We start from the raw sequence: 23,363 nt of genomic DNA, 5'->3' as shown, positions 1-23,363 counted from the left end.
TCAATTTCTATTACCAACAGCATACAGTATACTGTACTCATGCTCCTGAAAGTGGCACAGAAAAAGCATGATTGTGTCTTCCTGTTTCTATCGGAGGCGACAGTAACTACGCAGTTTGGCTTCCTGTTTATTCTCAGATGGTTTGCAATGACAAAATGAACTACCGAAGGCCTCCACCACATGATTGGCCTGTGTTACTGTACAGAAGGGTTAGTCTCTCTCTCTCTCCCTCTCTCTCTCTTTCTCTGTCTGTCTGCCTCCTTTTGGTTTCCATTTTGCGTTCTTGCAGAGAGGTCACTTTAAATGTTCAGCAAGGGAGAATATTCAATAACTTTCTCAGATTTGCATGTTTGAAAATGGCCCCATGTGAGTTCCCATTACCCAGGCGGTCTGCCCACGGACCTGGAAGCCTTCAAAAGGCTCTGTGTTTGTTGAGAGAAAGAGAGTGTGTCTTAGAAGAGAGCTGCAGACTGAGTAACTTTCAGACACAACAACACTCGTTTGATTCGGACTATTTCCAAACGCCACAGCCGCATTCTTCTTCTGTTCAGGTAGCTGTGTGTGGTGAAATCTCAAAAGTTTTCACAGTCAGCATGAATCACCACATAGCTTTCAACTCAAATGAAATCTTGCATCATCCTCAACATGCCTGGCTGACATACGAAGAGTCACTGAGACAGATGCCAAGATTTTGTTACGGGGTGTGACTGATTAATAAATAATCAACTATTATCTGAAACTGACTCCAGTAACCTAGACAAATCATCCGTTTTTAATTTAATTAAAACCTCAGTGTAATTTAACCCTTTCATATTAAGTTGAGTTGGATATACAACTGTTTTTTTAAGCATCATTTAAGTTTTAGCCTTTTATTTTGAAAGTGGAGGCTCTCATTTAGCCACTGTGTGTTTTTGGGCTCTGTATAGTTGTATTTTTCCAGAGAAGGGTCACATCATTGAGAAACTATTTCATCTGCTCACTGCTGCTCACTCAGTCCTTCCAGGATTTTAACTGGCATCTCAACTTTTCTGGGAACCTCTGGCTGTGTGTTTACAACTGGCTCTTGATTTCTTCCTCTCTCTGGACAGTGCTAAAGCGAAAAGAAAAGAAAAAAAAACAACAACACACAAACCATGACATTATGCTTCAAAAAGTGCTTTTTCATTTGAATTAGCTGGAAGCAAACTCATCCATCTGTATGAGAGCAAAAATTCTGTTGCTGTCAAACAAGATTACAACACATCGACATCGTCAAATACACTGTTTCTACAAGGACGCTTGCATGAACAAGTCCCAATTAAACTGTAAAACTACATGTTGTTTCAAAAGCTGATGACTCGCCCCTTTTTGGGGAATTACAGTGTTCTTAAGAGTTCATCAGGTGCATCCCCAGTTGCTGTTGAGCATGTGCTTGGTTGACCCCTCTGCGATTCGCCCCATCTTGTCTCTGGGGAATGTGATCGGTGTCATGCTGTACATACCACTGGGAACTGTGTTAGACACTGACAAGAGTGAGACAAGTACAGGATGACTGGTGGATCAATTAGAAGGGCTCTTAGCTCTCCAGCAGTTCAGACGAAGTGAAGGAGAAGTTACGGAACTCCTCCTGGTTGATAGAGGGGATCAGAGGGTCATCGATGGGCGTCAGGGTGGGTTCCTCCTGAGTAAAATCTGGGTCAAAGTTGTTGACATCTTCTGGTGTTTTCTGGAGAGGGATGACGAACAATAATTAATCAGCAGCAACATTTTGGCAAAAAGCACAGTCATAGCCACAAGGTGAGACAATGCTGCGTAACGTCTGCTTAGCGTCTTCATTATCATTTAGCCACACACTATCATGCCTTCAATAAAGTCATTCACATGACTTACAATCCTGGGCTTGAAAGGCGGCTCTATTTCCCTACGATTCAGTTTCTCCCAGTCGATGTCAGCGAAGAACTTGTGGCTGGTCACGGCGCCCTCTCCGCCCTCTGAGGCCACACAGCCCAGACGCCGGGCCGGGTTTTTGGTCAAGAACTGCAAAAACCAGAAGATGGATGAATTCATGGACACTAAATAGGAAATCAAAAAATATATACATTGTCAAGAATATGACCACATTAGAGCAACACAAACAAAGTAGTATTACATTTCAGCAGATTATTTATTCATGATCAAAGTCAGGAAATGTGAGGCATGCTATTCAACTAGATCAGACTAGATTTTTTTTGGAGGAATGCCAAACCGGACTCAAGCCAAGAGACATCCAGTCAATCTCCTCCTCCCCACTCACAAAAAACACCCCCTGCACTGTCTGGCACCTCCCACAACGCTTAAGTAGGCGAGAGTTCAACCAAGTTCAATAAAGCGTCACTAAGGAGTCTCAACTTCCTGTTGCTGAACACAATAAAACAATAGAACAGTGGATTACCTTTTGAACTCTAATTGCCTCTCTACTACTAAAGTCTAGGAGACCAGTGAGGCCAGAGGGAGAGGCCCAAACAAAACAAACTAAAAACAAAACAAACTGAAAATTAAAAAACTATATTTTACCTGGCCTCTGGGAAAAACTGGGTTGGGGGGAGGGGAGTGTTTTGGACAGCTCTGTTTTGGCTGAGGAGTCTGCACACACCTCAGGGCTGGCTGTGACATTCAGACTCAGCCATGAGAAACTAACGAGCCTCCGTCTTCACAGTGACAGCGGCCATATTAACCCGAAGTCACTGGAAAGATTAATATGCCTTGCCGTATTGGCTCCAAACGCTATTAACTACCAGAGACTTGGCCTAAAAACAACACTGCATGCCTCAGCAAAACTAAGTTCACAGAGTGAAGCAAAAGGAGACACAAGGGGCGTCAATGCAGAAGAGGAATGTCATGAAAGGGGAGATGAAAAGATAAAGAAAAGAGGATGAACCATAGTATTTGTTTTGTGCTGTTTAGTTCAGATTCACTAATCAAACATGCCACACATTGTGTTGATAGTAGAGGCAGGCAACAGTTTTTGGACTGATCTCCCAGCTGATACAAGAGCACCATGATAACCAACTTGCAGAGACTTGAATCCTGCCTGAAACAGGTTACCACATTGCTGTGAGAATCAAGATATCTCTCCTGAATGGGGCAAAGAAACATTACAGTTTAAACACTAATGTAGTTGCGTGCAGGGATTTGCAGCTGCAGGCATGATTTTAATGACGTGATTTGTAGCTAATGGGCTAAAACACATTTAAAAAGCCCACAACAGTACATCAGTATGGTCCTTGAAGTGTAATTAACTGGGAGGTAGACAGACCAGCAGGGGTCAACCAGTTCAGAAGCCTACAGACCTCAAAACTGGAGGGAAAAAAAAAACTTTTCCACTGAAGTTGATGCCATCTTTCCATGGCTACACGTCAGCTGTGCCATCCTCACCGCCAGACCTGCCATGTCAGCATCTCCGCATGAAGAAGCCATTCTTCATTACAGCAGCAGGATGATGGAGGATGTTTCATTAGATTCCTTTCATTTAGGCAAAAATATTGAAAAATTTGCTGAATCCAGCTTCTGAACTGTGATTATCTGATGTTTTATTTTACGTAAATTTAGCATCTTTGTGTTTTGGACTGTTGGTCAGACAAATGAAGTAAAATGACGATATCGCCTTGGTCTCTAAGACAATCATGTTGGGTATTTTGCACTGTTTTATAGACTACATGGTTACTTGATTAATCAAAAACCAAGAATGAAAATAACTGTTTGTTTTGGCCCTAATTAATAACTTCATTTGATTGTCAGTATCCACCTTTTATGGTGCATCTTTGCACAAACCACTAAAATAACCCTCAGTTATTATTTAAAAAAATATATTCACAACAACCCAACATTGGTGATACTTTCTATAAATATCCTCATAAAACCATAAACATTCTGACAACTGAACTCCATGAACTTGCTTATAGGAACATGGAGAACCTTACAAGGGATCAACCTTCAGTATAAATAGTGCAGCAGCGTTCAAATCCACTCACACAGACATGCATCTTTACATAACGCGTGACACCGAGAGGCAGTGACACAAATCAGCGAGGGAGATTGGATTGGTGCTTCCTCAAGCATGCTGGAATAACAACAAGGAGAAGAGGATCAGGACAGAGTGAAAAAGAGGAGAGGAATGGAGGGAGGGGGTGTCGTCGTATTTATAGCTTGTGTGCTGCGGCTGGGCAGTGGACCATGCCTTAATATAGTTATGTAAGAGACCCGGGCCAAACAGCTGGCTGGCAGAGGTCTGTTGGGCTGCCAGTCACTCTGCAGTCACAGTGTCAGTCAGTCTGAAGGGCAACAAAAAAAAAACAAACCCTGATCACAGAAACCCTGAGCAGAGCTGTTTAAAACTTTGATATCTTAATATATCTCACAGTAGGCTCCTGTTACACTATCAGGAATGCGGGGAGGTGGTCTTTTAGTAAATGTTTTAAGTTTATTAGTTTTCTTCACAATGCTGGTCACAACTCCTGTGAGAAATAGATTTCCTCTATCATTAAGTTCATTTTAAAAAAAGACACAGACATTTCCTGCAATTGTATAATGTGGACAAAGTCCGACAGAGGCAGCCTATGGACGGAAAACGTCTGCCGAAAAGACAAAGACGACAGCAAGACCTGGCTTTCATTCAACTTTAGCCGTCATGACTTTTTTTTTTTTTTTTTTTTTACAGCCGCCAAACCACTAACTGTGAATACAAAATTAATAGATGTGGACTCACAGCTTTGAGTATATTCACTGCCTCTGTGCTGAGCCAAGACGCATAAACAATCTCTTCATTGAGGATGGATTCAAAGAGGTCGTCTTCATTTTCGGCCTCGAAGGGGGCGTGTCCTGACAGCATCTCATACAGTAGCACCCCGAGAGCCCACCAGTCAACAGAGGGGCCATACAGCATCTCCTGGAGGATCTGCAGAAACATGTCACAGCATACCAATAGCGTTACCCTGCACAGTTCAGTATTAGAGCAAACTTCAACTCCACTCCATGAGGCTCAGTTAGCAGATGTGTTTGATTAGTGAGTTGCCAGTGAGGCTGCACTGAGGAGTGAGTGTTGACAACAGCAAAGAAGCCTTTCATAAATCCAGACACACACTCTTGGTCGGAGAAAAATCCCTCAAACACGAGGACACAGAGAATCTTAATCCCTCATTTTGAAATCAAACCACACATGTAAAGCTGCATTCCGACGAGGGGATCAGGGCTTGTCAAGTTAAGTCAACAGTGCCGTTCACAAGCTTGACCTCACAGGTGCGCTGCCTTCCAGTTAGTCAAGAAGGAGTTTGCAGTGACGGGCAGTGACCGCAGTGTTTGTTTTTAGTGAGGTGGTGTGATGGAGGGAGGATGGGACGGGGAACTGCATCATATGAACTCAGAGAACCTGTGTTACAGGAAGTTACACATGGTTGAATTTATTCTTTGCTGCGATCTGTTAATGATAAAAGCAGCAGTAAAATATCTGAAAGGATCCAGTAGCCTGTAGTTGGCAGTCAGGAATGGAACTGTTAGTATACTGAGAGTAGAAACTGACCTCAGGGGCAATGTAATCTGGGGTCCCACAGAAAGTTCCTGTGGCCGATCCTTCAAATATGCCTTCCTTGCACATGCCGAAATCTGCCAGTTTACAGTGTCCATCTTTGTCAAGCAGAACATTGTCCAATTTTAGATCCCTGAAAGGCGAGACAAGAACAGAAAGAAACAGAGGATTAGATATTTATGTTTGAGACACAAACAGATCAATATGTGAAAAAGTAAAGTCCTACGACTAATCAAGTGCTATAATCCAACTGATGCCAGCAGCTGCTAAAATGTCAGTTTGTGCTCAGGCTCCAGTCGCAGCCTGTTGGCGTTGGTTCTAATTATGTCTGACAGAGGTAGAAATTTGTGGCGAGACAAAAAGAAAGAGGTCCTCTGAGGACAGTGAAGTTTCTGTGGGAGCGGGAGACATTAACAGACAACTCCCTGACAACTCCATTACATGGCAGCCAGGAAAAGTTTGACACATTCAGATGACCGCTCGGGCTGGCAGGAGGCAAAACGTGTTCTAATGTCAATTTTAATCCTGCTTCCAGGAAAGGCAAAATTGAAGCTATTGTTTTTTGTTTTTTGGAGAACAGACTTGTCTTACACCGTTGTGAGCTGGATGTGGTCACCTGTACTGGAGGTAAATGAAGTACTGTTATTTTGTTAATGAATGAAATTTGAAACGGTTCTTGTTGGTAATGCAAAGTCACAATCAGAATTATACTTCAACCACAAACGTTAAAATGTCACTCTTACAGCCAAATTGTTTAATATCTACCGCACATCTGCTCCAAGTGAGGTGCCTTCATTTCCTCCCCCTGCAAGTTCAGTATTCAAATTGAGTTTGTAAGTATAGAGGGTGTCATATCCGTCATGTAAAACTCTCTGAGGCAAATACAATTTTGGGCTGTAGAAAGAAAACTGACTTGACTTAACTGCTAAAATGTATCATTCTGTTTTTTTATTTTAATTAATATCAAACGACCTTTGGGAGAACTGGCTAGAGTGACTCATATCTTCTTACTTATATTACTAATGTTATTAGCCTGAAATCACTTACATAGTTTCGTCTACTGTGTTCCCTGTCTCTAATTTGATGAATAACCTGCAAACAGGAATCATTTCGCACTTGTTGAAGTGACTCATTAATAATGTGCAAACTCTTTGGTTTAAGCCTTAGAAAGCAATAAAAACAGCATGTCTTCATTATTAATATTAACTGAATTGAAAATAAAATGTGTTTTAATATCAACAGAAGTATGTTCCCCATTGCTGTCTGTGCATGTGGATGCCTCCATAACTAAAGGCTGGGAAAATCTCCTGCTCTGTGTTCATGTCAGCTGGTGCTTTGTCATCTGACAGAGAGATTAAACCTGCTGAGTGTGGGCCCTGGAGTCGCGCTGTAATCTGTGATCAGGCTGACCCAACTTTAGACCAAGGTCATTTTACAGAGATGGCCTGAAGTTAGACAGAAGATACTGTGTAATAGCACGCATTGATGCTGCTAAAAAAAGAAAATAATAAACAAACATTTGGGACACTCACACAACTTTAAAGTAACATTTTTTTTCTATTTCTTGTTATTTCCGGCAAAAAAACAATAAAGGGTGAGTGATTTCCTCAAAACAGGAAGAGAAATATAGAAACAGAAATTCTGAATGTAAAGGAGACAGGCAGAATGACGGTCAAATAAAACTGCTTTGGTTGGATTAATCCGGTTTGCTTTTTCTACTGTAAGCTGATTGTGTAACACTGACTCATATGCTCATGATGTCCATTGCAAGACAAACAGGCCGAAAAAGAGCAACTCTGATGCTGGATTTAACAGTTCAGAGCATGAATGAGTTCTAATGCAACAACAAATCCAGGAAAGCAAAAATCAAGGCCAGTAAATTCAATGACGTTTAGGTTTATGTGTCCAGATATACGGTCAGTTCTGCTATTTCATAAATATTTTTACACTCCAAAGCTCTTTCCAGTACTACTGAGGAACACATTTTCATACGAATGTGTCCATCGAGAAATGAATCCCTGACTCTGGCAGTTTTAACCCCATGCTCTCAACACTACACAGAGTCATAACATACATCACTATGCAAATAACCCACAGCAGCCAGTGCTCCTGTATGCCTTTATCCACCCGCCTCATCACACTAGAAAGACATGTCAGTCTTGAACTTTGAACCTCTTTTTATGGGAAGTGGGTCAGTTGGGCACCGTGGTATCCATAGAAACAGTAAACATCTGGAACTGTGACAATCCTGAGGTGTGGAACTTCGTTACACTCCAAGAAGAACTGACTGGAAAAGAGATAGAGTTGCACTAACACAAAAATTTCCAAAGAAGAGAAGAGGAAGTGCTGACAAAGACTATGACGCACTAACTGTAAGTGTTTTTTTTTTTTTTTTTTTTAACTGTGGTTAGGGGGTAATATTACATCTGGAAGTAAATACCCATCAAGTTGAGGTTTTCCCACAGTGATAGGAGACACAATATGGTGTATATTTTACATGGGTTAAATGAATTAAAGCATTCTTAAAATAAGAAGTTATTTTCATTTTCATAATTCATTCTTTTTAAAATATTTTGTTTCCTCCTAACATGGTTGGTTCTGTGATAAAACAAAAAAATTATACACCACAAAACCACACCTCTATGTGGTTTTGTTGCAACAAAACTTGAGAAGCCTCACAAAGGCAGAGTTTCCTGCTTTCCTTTTGTACTGGGTTGCATGACACTGAGCAGCTGTTGATAAAACTGCACCTACCCCCTGTAGACTTTTACTTAATTGGCTCTTCTCCTCTCTATAGTTAAGTCTGGGTTCAGATTGGTTTAAGACTTCAGTCTCAGTACCCTTGTGTGTATTTTTCTTAGAAGGACGTTAACAGGGGACATGGACACACTGTAGCATCACCTAAAAGGCACAACTTCACCTGAAGCTAAAAGAGCAGAGATAACTAGTCGAGTCACAAGAACACATTCACATTACAGTAACTGAGGCTACAATTGTACTTTAAGGAGGAGGCACGAGCTCTGCTCTGCTAACACTGGCCTGATGTGCAAGCTGCTATTTAACTTGTTATTTTAGTTGTAGCATGCAAACTGTGTGTGGCCTCTTAAGGTTAACAGTCACGCTATGTGGTGCAGGCTGACATGGAGCACATGGACCACTAAATATAACTCAGGATTTACTGTTAGCTCAAATAATGCCCCCCACCCTTATCATCATTATGTACTGGCAGTAAGACCACTGCTCTGCCAACCAAGTCCCTGCAAGCAGACAACAGCATCCTGGAAAGGCCTCAAAGAATACACTGAACTAGAAAATGCAATTTCTGATGAAACTGTGGTGGGATTGCTGGCTTCTGGAAAAGCTGACGCTAAACGTCTGAAGCCAAGCTTCATTGCTGGAAATGTCAGTAACTAATCTCCACTGTTGGCACAACTCTGTAAGAAGGAGTAGATGAAAGTGTCTGAAGTGAAAAAGGGCTGAAGGGCTATTGAAATGGAGTCTAAATGACAGAGAAATAGCAATTTGTGTGTGTATGTTTGTGTGGGCTTTTATATCCCTGTGGGGACTTGAGCCTGAATGTACACTAACCCATGGGGACTTGAGGACAAAATTTGAGGTCCCCACATGTAGAGACTGTTTTCTGAGGGCTAGTAAGATTTGGTTCAGCACACCTCTTGAACTCCTGCTGATCAGTCAAAAAACTTAAATCCCAACAGCAAAGTTTTATCGCCATGAGCATTACAAGTCTTTACTGCACATATCTGTACAATTTTGTGTTCCTCTTGTCAAAGCTGTGGAAAATAGAGTAAAAAAAGAGTAATTTCTGTTAAGTTCTTAAATTGTATTGCAGTCTATGGGGCAACTGGACAGTACTCCCAGCACTTTGAGGCTCACTGTTTTAAGTCACAGTGCTTGGTAAACCCATTCTGTGAAAGAAAACAAATTTGCCCTACGTACTGAATTATGTGCGAAGGTTGAAGGACGAGTTAAATAGAAGTTTTTGAGAACAGTTTAACACCTCCAACTTCCTTCAATTGACCTCTGAATACTCTGTCCATTCATTTATATGAAAAAAATACAGACAAAACACAGAGTATTTTGGGAATTATGAGAGAAGTAATTCCAGATTACCAAAATAAGATGCACATTTTGACATCTGAATGCAGTTTCTATGAGAAACAGTGCAGGATTAGTTAGGGCCCAAAAAATGAGTGGAAGTGGAAATTTTGGCACTGCTTTTACAGCAATCACACCAAATATCTGAGGCAGTGGTAAGGGTAATGAAATGATTACCATATAAAGTCAGAATATTCAGTCTATTATCAAAAGTGCAGTTCACAAAAAATGAACATTGAAATCATGCTGTTGCGCACTCTGTGGCAACCTGTTGTTATACTGTGCTGAGTATTACAGGATATGGCCATGACCAGAGCCTTGAGGAAAACACAGAAGATAATGACCTTAAAACTGAACATTTAGAAGTGTTTGGCTGCAAAAACTGCTAGCACAATTACTGATGGAAACCATTTCATGAAAGGAGAATTTAAGCAGTTTGGGTGGAGGATGAGATGAGACACAGGAGCAAGAGATTTATAGGTTTTGTAGCTACTTATGTTTCTACTGAAATGGGAAGTGAGGAAATAATGGCTGAATAGTCACTGCGAGGTTAATACATCCATCTTGAAAGAGTAAGCAAAAAATTCTGTGATTTCAACTGTTGTTTGTGCTCCTTGATTCAGACCTGTAGATGATGCCTTTGCTGTGCAGGAACATGAGAGCAGAGGTGATCTCTGCCGTGTAGAAACGTGCCCTCGGCTCTTCAAACTTCCTGGACTTCTGGATGTGGAACATAAGATCGCCACCATTCACAAATTCCATCACAAAGAAGAGACGATCCTGAAAGAGGAAGCAAAGAGATGACATTCACACACGTGAGCATAAACCACACGAGCCTCACAGAAGCTCCTGCGTTATTAAACGATCCGGGAAGCCACGACTGTGGGCACGCTGAGATTGCTTCAAGGATGAGCTATGACTGCTCCTCATAAATTTCACATGTCCTATTTAATGGATTCCTGTGCAACTAACCACAGTTTAAAGTCAGTGGGGCAAAAAAAAAAAAAAAACCACTGCATCAAATCCATCTTTCTCTCTTTCTCATTACAGGTCATGGTGGATATATGATCTAGAAAATGAGACCCTGGGGGAAAAAACACTGCAGGAGAACGCAATGTACAGATTTGCCCATAAAGCTTCCAGAAGTGACCGGGACGTTCAGATACAGCTGGCCATTATTAACTGCTCTGTGGTTTAGAATGGTCTGTTTCATTTTTTTTTACCCAGAGATTCTAGTGTAATGTTTAAAACAAATGTGCACACAGAAAGCAGGCAGCACTGTGTGTGGTCCAGCTGTACAGCTGAGTGAATCTTTAAATTCACACTAGAAGAAGTTTTATCCCAAAAACATGGTTAACTGTTTTTACTTTAATAAATTTAATTCTACAAGGAGAGTCAGCCTCTACTTGAACTTTAAAGAAACCAGAGATGTCATTTCCTGGGGTGGATATTCTAAATCCACAGTCAGTGACCTGACTCTGGGATTTCCAAAGTTTAGTTAAACCTAATCTGTTTGGCAAGACTTTCTCCAAGCCCCTGTAAAATTTGATGAGCTAGATGTCCAGCTATGCAAGATTAGATTTAATTTGCTGTTTAATGGCAGCTGATGACAAACTGCGTTGGAGGACACATCATTTGGCTAAAGTGATTCCCTCACCACAGGCGCAACCACATCCCTTCTCCTCATCCCACCCTCCACTCTTCCTGTGCCCACTTCCATTTTTCAAATATCACAAAAATACTCTCTAAAGAATCAACATGTAATCATTCTAATAATATGGCTGTTATAACAAAAATTAAAACCACAGATAATTTAGCACTTTTATTTGCACACGTTAAAAAACATGCTCTTGAGTCCTTTAACAGGAAAACGTTGAGTCATGTTTAGCGACTGTCTGCTCAGAAAAAGGATGACGAGACACCTAAAAAAACAAAGATGAGGTTTGCTGGTGGAACAGACGCTGTTGTGCATATGTGGGTGTGAATTAGTGAGGGGAGCAGTGTCACCGGGTCAATTCTTCACCACAACTGCTGCTACTCTATTGTGGCCGAAGGTAGAGCAGGTCAGTGGCAGTTCAGATAAAACTTAAGCAGATTAGGAGTATCCTGTCTGCGCTAGAGAGACCAGCTCAGTCACTTCCTGACGCCCCTCTTAGACACGAGACTGGGGCTCTGCTGCCACCTGCTGACCAGTTCATGCAAAGCAACAAGGGATTCTGAACCAAACGAGCAGAAACAAACGAAAGCAACATTCAACTCGAGTGAATGAGGGAATGTCTCAGAGAACACTGTTCTATAGCTACTCTAAAAACCACAGACATAATTCTATTAACCTCTACTGTTCTCGGGTGGAGGCTTAAATCTCACAATGATTTTAAAAAACCAAACATGTAGCTTTTTACCACTAGAGGAGAGTGAGGAAATATGTTCTTAGTAATAGTGAAACAGTCCTTAAAAGTATTAATGGTAGGCAAACAGCATGACACACCACAAAATTTTAATGGCATTTCTAAGAAAGTGTGACGTAAAAGACTCTATGAGCAAAGACTTTATTCATTCTGTATCAGCAGCAGTATTTTCAGTAATTAGGAAAAGATCTTGCATCTGCAGATTCCAGCCTAGTTTATGGTTTCAGACTTGCATCAGGTGATGAGGAGGCTCATTGTTTGCACACTGCTCTTAAAATAACAGTGCTTGTTTGCGTCATGACTTGGTCTGCAAACACTTCTCAGGAACTTAAGAGAGCGTGTGCTCTGTCTGAGCTGAACTGCAACTAATTTAAGGGTCTACAGCCATGCTAGAGGCTCTGTGCGGCTGCGCCACAGCGTGCGCCAACATGCTGATGATTAGCGGGTATCACTTTTAGTACACATTAGCACTAAGCAACTTACTGCACTTCATTCTGAGGATGATACAGTGTTTGTTCAACCATCCACCTAATGGTTGTTGAAATATTTCAAAAAAAAAAAAAAAAAAAAAAAAACCACAAATTTCAAACTCATGGTGGAACTAGTGGCCCATCCTCTGTGCAAGAGTTTGTGCCAACTCATCCACTTGAGGTATTTCTCAGAATAATTCAAAGACTAACCTGCCGGTGGCAGCAAGGGAAAGGTCAGACGTCAGTCAGTCATCACAAAATTTCACAGCAACGCAGTCATTAGTTGTTGAATATTTCATTTCTGGTCTCACTGAATTGTGACATGTGTATTATCTGTACTGACCGGAGTCTGGAAGCAGCAGTACAACTGCGTGAGGTAGGGGTGACAGCGAGCCAGTGACAGCACCCTCTTTTCTGTCATGGTACACTCCACATCATCATCCTGCAAAATGATGTCCTTTTTCAGCACCTTGACAGCAAAAACCCGGTCTTTGCCGTTAAGTTTCGCCAGCATCACCTGCACACAGTTTGATAGATGAGAATTGATGCCATCTCAGAGTAGGTGAGATTTATTTGTTTAAGTAGATTTATTCTGGCATTGGAAATACTGAAAAGAAGAAAAGAAAAGGTATATTTTCTTCTACCATCCATGTCCCTACATTTAAGTTTATTTTTCATCTGTCACCTAAGTCACAATTTCAGTACACAGAGTATTTCTTAATGTCATCTTTTGTCAGTCCCACCTTGCCAAAGCTGCCCTTGCCAAGCACTTGAAGGAATGTGAAGTCTGAAATGCCCAGCCGAGGGGTCTGCAGCTGACTTTCTGTACTCTGCCTCCTCTCAGAGGGTGCCCTCATCTGACCTGCACTTTTGGCCTGTCAGTAAACAAACAAACAAAACACCACTTACATTAGCCTGATTAACTTGCTACTATTAACTTTGAAAGAAACAAAACAAAACAAAAAACAGCTGAGCCTTTCTACCACTGAGTTGCGTTTAGAGAGTCCTCCAGCCTGCAGACCCATCTCTGCGAGCTTATTGGCCAGTTCCACGCTGTTGACCCCACAGTTTGGTGCGACGTTGCCTTTGCAGCGGATGTGAACGTTCATTTTACAGACTGAAGAGAGAAAGAAAAACACACATAGAAACACTCGTGAAAAACAAACGTTTGTGATCCTGATTTTGGATTCAATACATGAACGTTGACATAGGTCTTACTTTTACAATGTAGGCCCTGCCTTACTATTCCCCATAGCAGTGAACCACAGTGGTCACAGAAAGTGGGCGACTTGTAGTTATGGATGTTGAACTTGTGGGGGACGTTGATGCTGAAGCCTTGGTTTATGGGCTGCTGAGAAAAGACACAAACAGCAACAGCATGTTCAACCATGCATACACATACTCTAACCGTAAACTGCCACACAGAGTGCACCATGAAAAACGTTTAGTTCCTTTTGCTGTCATAGTGACACTTTGTTCCTGTTTATTGCTGCATTTGCTCCTCTCTGAATTTCCACAAGAAAGAGAAACTTGTAATGTTCAGCAAAATACAGCACTGCAGAGCAAAAATGACATGTTCAGATGCTAAATCGGGCATGTGTGTATACATAGCAACATATGGAAATGCAAGCACGTATGCAAAAATACAGAGAAGCATGGTACAGTGTTCTGGCTCAGTGACCTCCTCAGCTCAGAAAGAGGAACCTATACAGGCCGCTGAGCACTGCAGGTGTTAATCAGAAGGGTGTGTAGGAGGGGGCTGCTATCTTTTGCACATCCTGTATCACTTTTCACTCTGTCGTTACCTGTTCTTTCGCTGGCTTCTTCATGCGTGGACACACTGTGACGACCTGCTGGTGGCATCGTTTGTGAACCACACAGGTACACACTGAAAAGACAATCACTCAATGTCAAACTCATAACTCATGACTGTATGTTTAAGTAACTGTATCAAAAGAGGCAGAGGAGGAGAAAATAAGACCTACTGACCCTGACACTGGTAACCCTGCTTTCCAAAAACACCCCTATAAACACAGAGACAGACACACAGTCAGATCCAGTTTACAGTCTACACAGATACGTGCAGGCAGCAGTGATTGGTCCTTGCTTGACTCTCTCACCAGATGAACTCTTTGCAGTGAAAGCAGAAGGTGGGCTGGCGGAGGAAAGTGGACATGAACTTGTGTCCGTTGACCTGGTGGATCCTCCGTCTCACGGCCCCCTGCCGCTTCCTCGTGAACTGCTTGTAGGTCTTCTCTTTCACTATCGCATCATCTGGCAACAACATGAGAGCAAAGGTTTGTCTTCAAACAGCAGAAGAAGTACAGCAGTTAATAAGTCATAAATCAATACACTAAGTCCAAGACTCAAGGCAATGTAAGACCCCAGAAAATTTTGAATTGATCGCCGTTGTCATATTGCAGGATTTCTTTAAAGTAGCTGTGATCAATATTCTTAAATAAAAATGGATCACATCGCTACTCACTTGTAGTAATGAACCCCCAAAGAATTTTCACAGGCCTCTGTAGGTCTCTGTGGAACATCACAGGTCATGGTTAATGACTCCACTTCACTGTTTTGGTTCACTCTTGTTGGTATAATAGTCTCATTTCTAGCCACAGCAGACAAAAAAAAAATAAAAAATAAGTGGAGCATTTAGCTGCTGAAGAGCCAGATAGTTTCTACAGGAGTTCAGGTAAAGCTTCAGATGAAGGCTACTATTTACTGCCTTCTTACTGAATGTGTAATTATTGAGTCCAGTGTCAATTATTTAGTTAGTTATTTAGTAATTATTTAATTAATTAGTCTATTAAATGTCTGAAAAAAATTGAAAAATGGACATAGCAATTTCCCAGAGCCCATCTTTAAATTGGTTGTTTTGTCAAAAACCAAAGATATTACATTTAAAATTTAATAATAAACTGAAAATCAGTAATCTTCAAATTTGAGAAAGTAATATGAATAATAAATCATGTTCAATTGTTCAATTGCTTAATGCTAGTCAATGTTCCAGAATGATTATTCAATACTTAGATGCAGTCAACATCCCCTGTTGGATGTTTTGAGTCCAGTGTGATGGACTCCAGCTGAACAGTATCATCTGTTATTTTTTCTAGTACCCTGACTATGTCATGACAAAAGACAGATTTTTACACCGCAATTAAGTTTTAGTATTTTTAAATGAATGAGATTCGGGCCCATTCATCACTGTTACTCAACATATAGGACAGACAAAACTGTGGAGGATGTACCAGAGGATAGATGGAATAAAACACAGGGATTTAAATCAGGATGAACATTATGAGTAATTCTTTAGACATTATATATGTAAATTCATGTACATATCATTTCACCTTTGCACACAGCTGCATGGTTTGATTCTATGTGTTTTAGCTCTGAGTAAGTGCAGCCGAGCTATTTGTGAGGTGAAAACCACATGTGTTATGGAAACCTGTCTACTGTGCGCCCACCACGCCCCCAGCAAACAGACGTGTGGTAGTGGTGTGAAGAGGGGGCTTTACTTTCAGACTAAAATCGTCTGTACAATGCAAGATTTCTATCATACACACACCTACGTTATTTCTATCTGTAAAAGGCCAGCAGTCTAAATGATAAACTGGCAATTGTCCATCTCACTATATTCTACAGTTTTTAATTTCTATATTTATTTTTCTTCAAATGTTTGAATGAAAATGCAGTTTAAAGTGTGTACTGACAAAGGCAAATCAGCAGTTATATAATCACTTATCAACCATCAGTGGAATTGTATCATGATGACATGAACATACTGTGTTATCATTCTGCAAGGACATTTTTATGCAAGCTATCAAACTGGGTCAGTTTTTATTTTACATGAGCAAAGGGTTTTAAGTTCTGTTGTAATGTACAGTGAGTTCATTTCATTTAACATCAATATGATTAGTTTATGTGATCTTTGCAAAGTTGTAAAGGTGTGATATTATTTTAATCATACTGCCAAGCCCTATTTATGACTGGGGGAAAATTGGGCTAGAAAGGCAAGACTAGTGCAGTCTGTTACATTATGTTTTGCAGCTGACTGTTATTACTCAGTGCTGTTTGCAGCACCCCACAGCACTCCTTGCGGTTGACCTCCACGCTGATAATGTGAAGTTTCTGTTCTAATCTCTGTTGCTGGGGTCATCTACAATGTTTTCTAGTAGATTTGAAACATTCCCCTGAAGTCTGCAGGATGTGAGGGAGGTGAAAATAATTAAAACAAACTTTTCAAAGTTCAGAAATTGTTGTCTGAAAATATGTGGAGTAAAAGGAAAAACACTTTGAAAACATTTGTTTAAGATGTAAAATAATCACTTTCGAAATAGGGCGACTGATAACAAAAATGAGCGTGCAACACTACATAGTAATATTAGGAAGAGCCTCCCTCTGTTCTCAAAACAGCCACAATTCATGATGGAATAGAAAGACTCCTCCATGTTGACACGACTGCATCTCATCATTTCTGCAGGTTTGTCAGCTGCACATTAACCTGTTAACAAGTTTGATCACATCCAAAAGGTGTTCTACTGGATTCAGACCTGGTTACTGGGAAGGCCACTTAAGTTCAATGAAGCCATTGTCATGTTTGTGAAACCAGTTTGAGACAACTTTTGCTTTGTAACATGGGGCATTATCATGCTAGAAGTAGCCATTAGAAGATATTAACTTGTGACCATAAAGGGATGGGCAAGAAAGACATCCAGTGTTCTCCACGCCCATTCACCACCACCACCTTTCTGTCAGCTCCAGTCAGTGCGGTCGTTCTCCTCTGACCTCTCTCATCAACTCTGAAGTAAATGTTGGTGTTTCATTAAGCTTGGTGCACAGTTAGACATGATAGCAACAGATAAAGAAAGGGGAACTTAACGGAGGGCAACTAGTCACCACCTGACCCGACTTCTCCTTCAACAAACCTGCAAGGTCACTTCCTGCTTGTCTGTTTTAAATGACCACCTCTCATTGGCTACAAAATTGTGTACATGTCTGAGCTACAGGTATACCCAGTACTAATATTCTCTGACGTCTGGGACAAGAAAATGTTCATCACATCATAACATATTAGCTAGACAGAGCATACCTGGCACATACCAACCTACTCGAGTCACACACAAGCATCCACACTCACATATGCAAGAATGTCTATTATTACACAGATACAGAGAAGTGTGTGGCTAACAGAGTTTGCACACATGGTTGGTGTTGTTGTTTAAGACTGTGTGTGAAAAGAGAAACAGAAGAGGGGTGGTGATAATTATGCATGAGGAGAAACACTGGGTGGCATTTGAACCTACAGTGGCAGCCTTACCGTCAGTGAAAGATCCAGTGAGCGTAATGTGGATGTAGACCTTGCCCTCTGGTTCCAAGTCCATCTGCAGACACACAAACGCAAACACACAATTATATTTCTGCAAATCAAACACACATATGGCTGATCGGAAACACAGCAGACCAATACTGAGATCCAACACAATTACATTTGGGAAAATTGTTCTTAAAAAAAATCTATAACTAAGGATAAGTCACCCAACCTAACATATGTTAAACTAAAGGTAAATCATTCTAAAAAGGCACATTTGATGATTTTGAAAGTGTAGAAAAAAACGTGGAAACAATGTCATTTTTAGTTACAATAACTGGGTTAAAAAGGCATGTAAAATGGTATCTGTTGAGCATCATTCTTTCATCTCCGGTACACTAAAGATGCAGCCGTGCAACTGCATATTTTGCATTCTTTGGCGTGAATGTCATGTCGGAGGAATTTCAACATTGTGACAAAGACGACGAAAGCAGGTCTGGCAGGTTGGGCTGGTCGCAAAGGTTGCAGTGGCCTGATGTTCAGCTGTGAACAAGTACACATATGTAAAGACATACAGCTTTTTGACTGGCAAGACACTTCCTGCAGCAACCACTGGATGGAAACTTAGGCCACTGTACGCTTAAATAAATGTATTTATATCATGCATAGACTCGGTGTGGAAAATACTCACTGCCCACAAAACAGTGACACATTAGGCGTCAAGTGTTTGACGCTCAGTTGGCACAATTAGTGTAAAACTTTCCTTTCAGGGAAGCGTTCATTTCACTTCATCTCAAAGATATTTGCTTTTGTTTTCGGTTACCTGCTCATATCCTGTGTTTGAGTACACAGTCTAGACAGCGACTGAATTGTCCACTGTGAAGACTTCCTGCGTCTCTATCATATCTATCTTCACCCTTGTTCAAAAAAGCTGCAACGCGTCTGGGACTTTCTGAAGTTGGCCTCTCCTCTGATAAGACATCTCAGCCAGACAAAAGGAGTTAGACTGTGTTTCTAATGGCTTTGAGAAAGGGATGGGAGGAACAATTACAGCAACTAATTATTAGTATTTGACGTACATGTGGGCATGTGAGCAGTGTTTTGAGACAGACTTGAAAAAATGTGAACTTATCCTTTCAGATGGAGCACATCTGATCTAAAATAGATGTGTGAGGTGGAGGCGTGATGCTGTAGTTAAAAAGCAGAACACTTAAATGCTGCATCACAGAGGAGGAAGTTTCTTTTTCTGTGTTTTTTATTTTTTCTATTTTTTAGAAACTGGTGATGGGGCCAGTTACAGTCAAGCAGGCAGCACACTATGCTGGAAAATGTTAAGGGGCCATATTTAACCCACTTTCAGTTTCAGTGCTTCTGAGAGGGACCTGATCACTTTTCAAGCCTGAGAAACAACTCCCACAGCACAGACACCTAAACACTTATAGCCGACAAAATGTGAACTGAAGGAGTTCAAACAGCTGAGGAAAAAGTCAAAGATGTCACAATGTAGTGTCATGCACTGTCAAGTGGGAGGCAAAGGAAACTGACCTTGTATGTCTAAATGTCATATGGTGATTTTTTCTCACAAGGATGATGTCAGCCCTGTCTATAACCTTCAGTCTGAGTTAAAGAGAAGGAGCTGAGTAACCTGCTTAATTTGAGCTTCTGCGCCACGTCACAGCAGCAGAGACACTCATCTCTTTGTGGGGTTTAAGTGCATCAAACTGGACTGTGTGCACAGATAAAAAAGATAAGACAGGATTTAGAGCATCTGGATAAGCACCAATAGAGAGAGAGTTTTTTAACAGTGAGCCCTTGAGCACTGATCATACGGTGGGAACACTGTGATAAACAGCAGTGTGGGCGTGTGGAGGCCTGTGCCTCATGTGAAACAAGCCAGCCCAGCACTTCTTCTGCACAGCAGAGAACAAAAAGCCCTCACAGTTCAGATCTAGCGGATAACAACTTTAAGTGTGTGTCTTGAAGTGACAAAAGCCAACTCTGTACTAACCAACTGTTTCTTCTAAAACTAACAGACCAAGCTCCACTTTCATACCACTTCCCCTCAGTGCTCGGGGTCTGGGTGAAGGTTTGCGCAAAGCGGTCTTGAATGTTATTTCTTACTGTAGCATGTCTCAATTGATTTGGAACTAATCTGGCTTAAAAACACACTGACTTTTCTCACAGAAGTGCATGTATTTGTCATCTCTACACAAAATGTATTTATTCACAGTATGCTGCTTTGAGTAAATTGTGGCTATAATGTAATGAGCTGCATTTCCTTACAATGTATCAACCAAAAAATTATGTTTTACTGAGTTAAAGTGAAACATAAACATAAATGTTTCACTTCTCAAAAAACACCTTGCCATGCTAAGAGGCTTTCCCACACTGCACCACAACATCAGTGATGTCTAGTGTGAGGTTGCACAGTCCAGATAGACAGTAGAGTTTGGATGGTTAATGAGGTATGGTGGCGAGAATCAGGATTTTCTCATTTATCTCTAAAAAGTTACTAATTCATGCACCTATGAGTTTGTGATACTGAGGTATTCGTCTTCAATGCACAATGTTGTCCAAACTTTCATGCTTTTGTTTCATCTGTTTTACTGTTACTGCTGAAGTATTTGTTGCATACTTTTTGGTGAGAATATGTCTGAAGAGATGAGAGCATTGTAGCTATGTAGTCGATACTGCCACAGCCTGCTCCAGGCCTGGACAGGTTCAGGTTACATTTAGCAACACCTGCAGTGGCTTACAGTCCTGGAGGGATCAAAGTACGTGAGAAAGGGGAAACTCCAGTTTGAACGGGCAGTTTTTGTTTGGTATTTGGAGGAGAGTATCACTAATATGATACTTTACATAAGACATTAAATCTGAGCTTTGATTAGGTCAATTTTTTGTGCATTAAAAGTGCTAAAGCACTAAAGTTCACTTAACTTCACACTGATGACTTTCAGTTCCTTTACACCTCAATCAACGAAGTATGGGTAACTTTGTACCTGTGCTGCCTTCTGGAGCAAGAAGTGTTATCACCATGCATCTGTTCACACAGGCAGGTCAAATGTTATGCAGGCCTGGGCAATTTGCATTTGTTAGTTCACCCCACACTGTGGTGTAACAAGTGCCTCATAAGCAGAATTAACACCTTGCCAGTGCAGCAGCATGTGCGGTTTCAGACCTCATTTACGCTGCTAAGCCAATAAGTGCAAGACACGAGAGGCTGCCGTCCAGTGCACACTGCCCAAAACACGACGATGTTAATATGTGAGGGTGTTATCTTTCATTAAGCCTGTGCTTTGGCAGTGGTTGGATCTGCTTTCAGAGAGCAGGAGGGACGGGCTCAGTGCAGCTGATGTATTGTTGATGTTTACAGGTAGAAAAACAGGCAAAGTTACTCGCAGTGACTGTGACACGTGCAGTGAAAACTGCCTCGAGCTGAATAGCAGCATGCTTTCTGTCCTGAACCTGCTCTCAACTACTGCTCAGCTGGTGTCAAAGCTCTCACAGAGAAACTAGAATAATCCTGTGTAGAGAAGAGCACAGTTGTCCATTGGGATTTATTGTAACTTTAAGTGGTTGATCTGTATGTTATAAATTTAACTGTATGTGGTTATTTTCAAGTTGTTTGTTAAACTGCATTCTCCTAAAAGTAAATGGGTAAGTATCAGAATGGATTTTGTGTCAGCAGAAACTCAGTGTGAGATAGCTCAAATAAGGATCAGGATTAAAATCACTATCCCTGCTCTGTTATGTAAATAACTTATTTATCCACGGGGCTATTGTTTCTTAGAGTCAGGGCTGGATTAAGTAAAGATTGCTACCCTGACTGGGGTCCAGATACCCAGGTCCAGACCATGTCAACTGATCTTTAGAGTTTTATTGGTTGCACATTTCTTTCAGAATTTGCACCAGTAACACACAACAACAATAAAGTCAGGTCCTGCATTTGCACAACATCAACTTTTAATTTTATATTTGTTGATATTATGCTCATATTAAGTTGTTGGTTCCAACATAGGGGCACTGGTTGGCACCTAAGTCTCTGACAGGGGTGGGTGAAGCGAATAGCCAGGGATACCCAGTGTACTGATACTATTAATATGGAGTCTTCCTCTGAGTATTGATACTAGTGTCAATAAGATTAATAAAGATCAAAACATTAGATCCAAGTTCTGGGCCTATTGTCAGTGTTGTTAGTGAATGCACTATCTACTTCTCTGCTGCTGTTGTGTGATGCAATGCATTAGTTCAAAGAATTCACAACATGAACATTAATCATTAACTTATTTACAAAGCACATAAACAAACCCGTGTTAAACAACCTGTTTAAGGTGTACTGAGATGTAGTCTTGCACTGCAGCTCTCCAGTGGCCAGCTTTAGTTCAGAGTTGCATCAGGGTGCTTGGACCCACTTGCAGTTTACTGTCATGTGATGAAATACAATTAGCTCGTAGACCATGACTAACTGTCCTCCCCTGTATGACGATACATCAGTCTATTTTTAACATAAAAAGTGCCAGTATCTGTATTTATAGCCCTGGAATGATTCAACACTGGATGAAAACCAAATTATATCCTCAGCCCCTGCTCTCATGGGTAGAGAAGGTGGGGACAGGTCAACAGGGACCCGACAGGAAATATGTACTCAGGTCACTTTAACAGGTGAATCCAGCCATGTTTAGAGTTATGAGGGCTGGACAACATGTTTACCTAGTTGTTTTCTCTTTGACAGGATTACTTGTCACTCACCCATCCCTCAAAAGTCTCTCCCGTGTTGGAGGTCTTGATGAGGTCCTCAAACTGAACAGTGCAGTTGGCCACAAAGTCATCATATCCGATAGGAGTATCGTGGAAAACGGCCAGCTCGATTTGTTTCCCGTCCTTCACGTTAAGGCAGAACTCTTCGTTGTACGTCGGCATGTTGGTTTTCTGTTTGGTGTGAGTCTGTCCAATTTTGTAGTCGTCCACCTTCACCACGATGTAAGGGTCCAGGGCCGGAGGAGCTTTGTTGAAGATGACAGTGTGGCGGAGAGAGAAGGTGGTCGGTTTCAGGTCCACCGCCTCACCGATCCGGAGCTTCAGATAACCGTTAAACTTCATTTTTAAACAAACTAGTTAAGGCTCACGCGCGAAGTTTTTAAAAAAGCACTCAAAAAGCGATAAAAAAATATATTTAAAGAAAAAAAACATACACACCAACTTCACATAAACACTGAGCAACAACTGTGCTATAATAAATGCATAGTTTAAAATCTTTTCACACTAATTTGGCATCAACTCCTGCGCACTTTTGCGCTCATTCTGACATAAAACTTGTTCCCGCTGACCTCCCGCCTCACAGCTCACACACAGTTACTGTCAGCCGCCGTGCTGTCTCCGTGCGAACCTGCTACAAGTAGTTTCAGTAAATAGGAAGCCACAACACTGACATGCCGAGAGGAGGAGAACAAGTTCCGCATATAAGTTGTCACGGAGGGCGCGCACATATACACACACACACACGCATGCCCGCACAC

General features: G+C 41.2%; 1 protein-coding gene and 1 long non-coding RNA gene across 3 annotated transcripts; one reads left to right on the top strand and one right to left on the bottom strand.

Annotated features, from left to right (window-relative positions):
- Window positions 1–1,139: 1,139 nt before the first annotated feature.
- Window positions 1,140–23,267, bottom strand: prkcha (protein kinase C, eta, a). Of its 2 annotated transcripts, none has more exons than XM_018690228.2 (14): window positions 22,597–23,267; window positions 17,857–17,920; window positions 14,654–14,807; window positions 14,523–14,557; window positions 14,339–14,421; window positions 13,752–13,881; window positions 13,517–13,650; window positions 13,277–13,408; window positions 12,877–13,050; window positions 10,281–10,435; window positions 5,534–5,672; window positions 4,724–4,912; window positions 1,870–2,016; window positions 1,140–1,705 (listed from the first exon to the last, which is right to left on the bottom strand). In XM_018690228.2, the coding sequence occupies exons 1-14, from the start codon at window positions 22,945–22,947 to the stop codon at window positions 1,556–1,558; spliced, it is 2,037 nt and encodes a 678-aa protein (XP_018545744.1). In that variant the 5' UTR covers window positions 22,948–23,267; the 3' UTR covers window positions 1,140–1,555. The 2 variants fall into 2 exon arrangements, with proteins under 2 accessions (XP_018545744.1, XP_018545743.1); XM_018690227.2 differs by having other exon boundaries at window positions 13,752–13,884; window positions 22,597–23,266.
- LOC108892581 (uncharacterized) lies at window positions 10,323–12,824 on the top strand. The gene is made up of 2 exons (XR_001962487.2): window positions 10,323–10,470; window positions 10,706–12,824. It is a non-coding gene; the product is annotated as an uncharacterized LOC108892581 (long non-coding RNA).
- Window positions 23,268–23,363: the final 96 nt, after the last annotated feature.

The sequence above is a fragment of the Lates calcarifer genome, linkage group LG19, assembly GCF_001640805.2.
Source record: "Lates calcarifer isolate ASB-BC8 linkage group LG19, TLL_Latcal_v3, whole genome shotgun sequence".
NCBI classification, from domain to species: domain Eukaryota; kingdom Metazoa; phylum Chordata; class Actinopteri; family Centropomidae; genus Lates; species Lates calcarifer.
The sequence above is the reverse complement of the archived record's forward strand: the minus strand, read 5'-3'. Positions and strand labels throughout refer to the sequence as shown.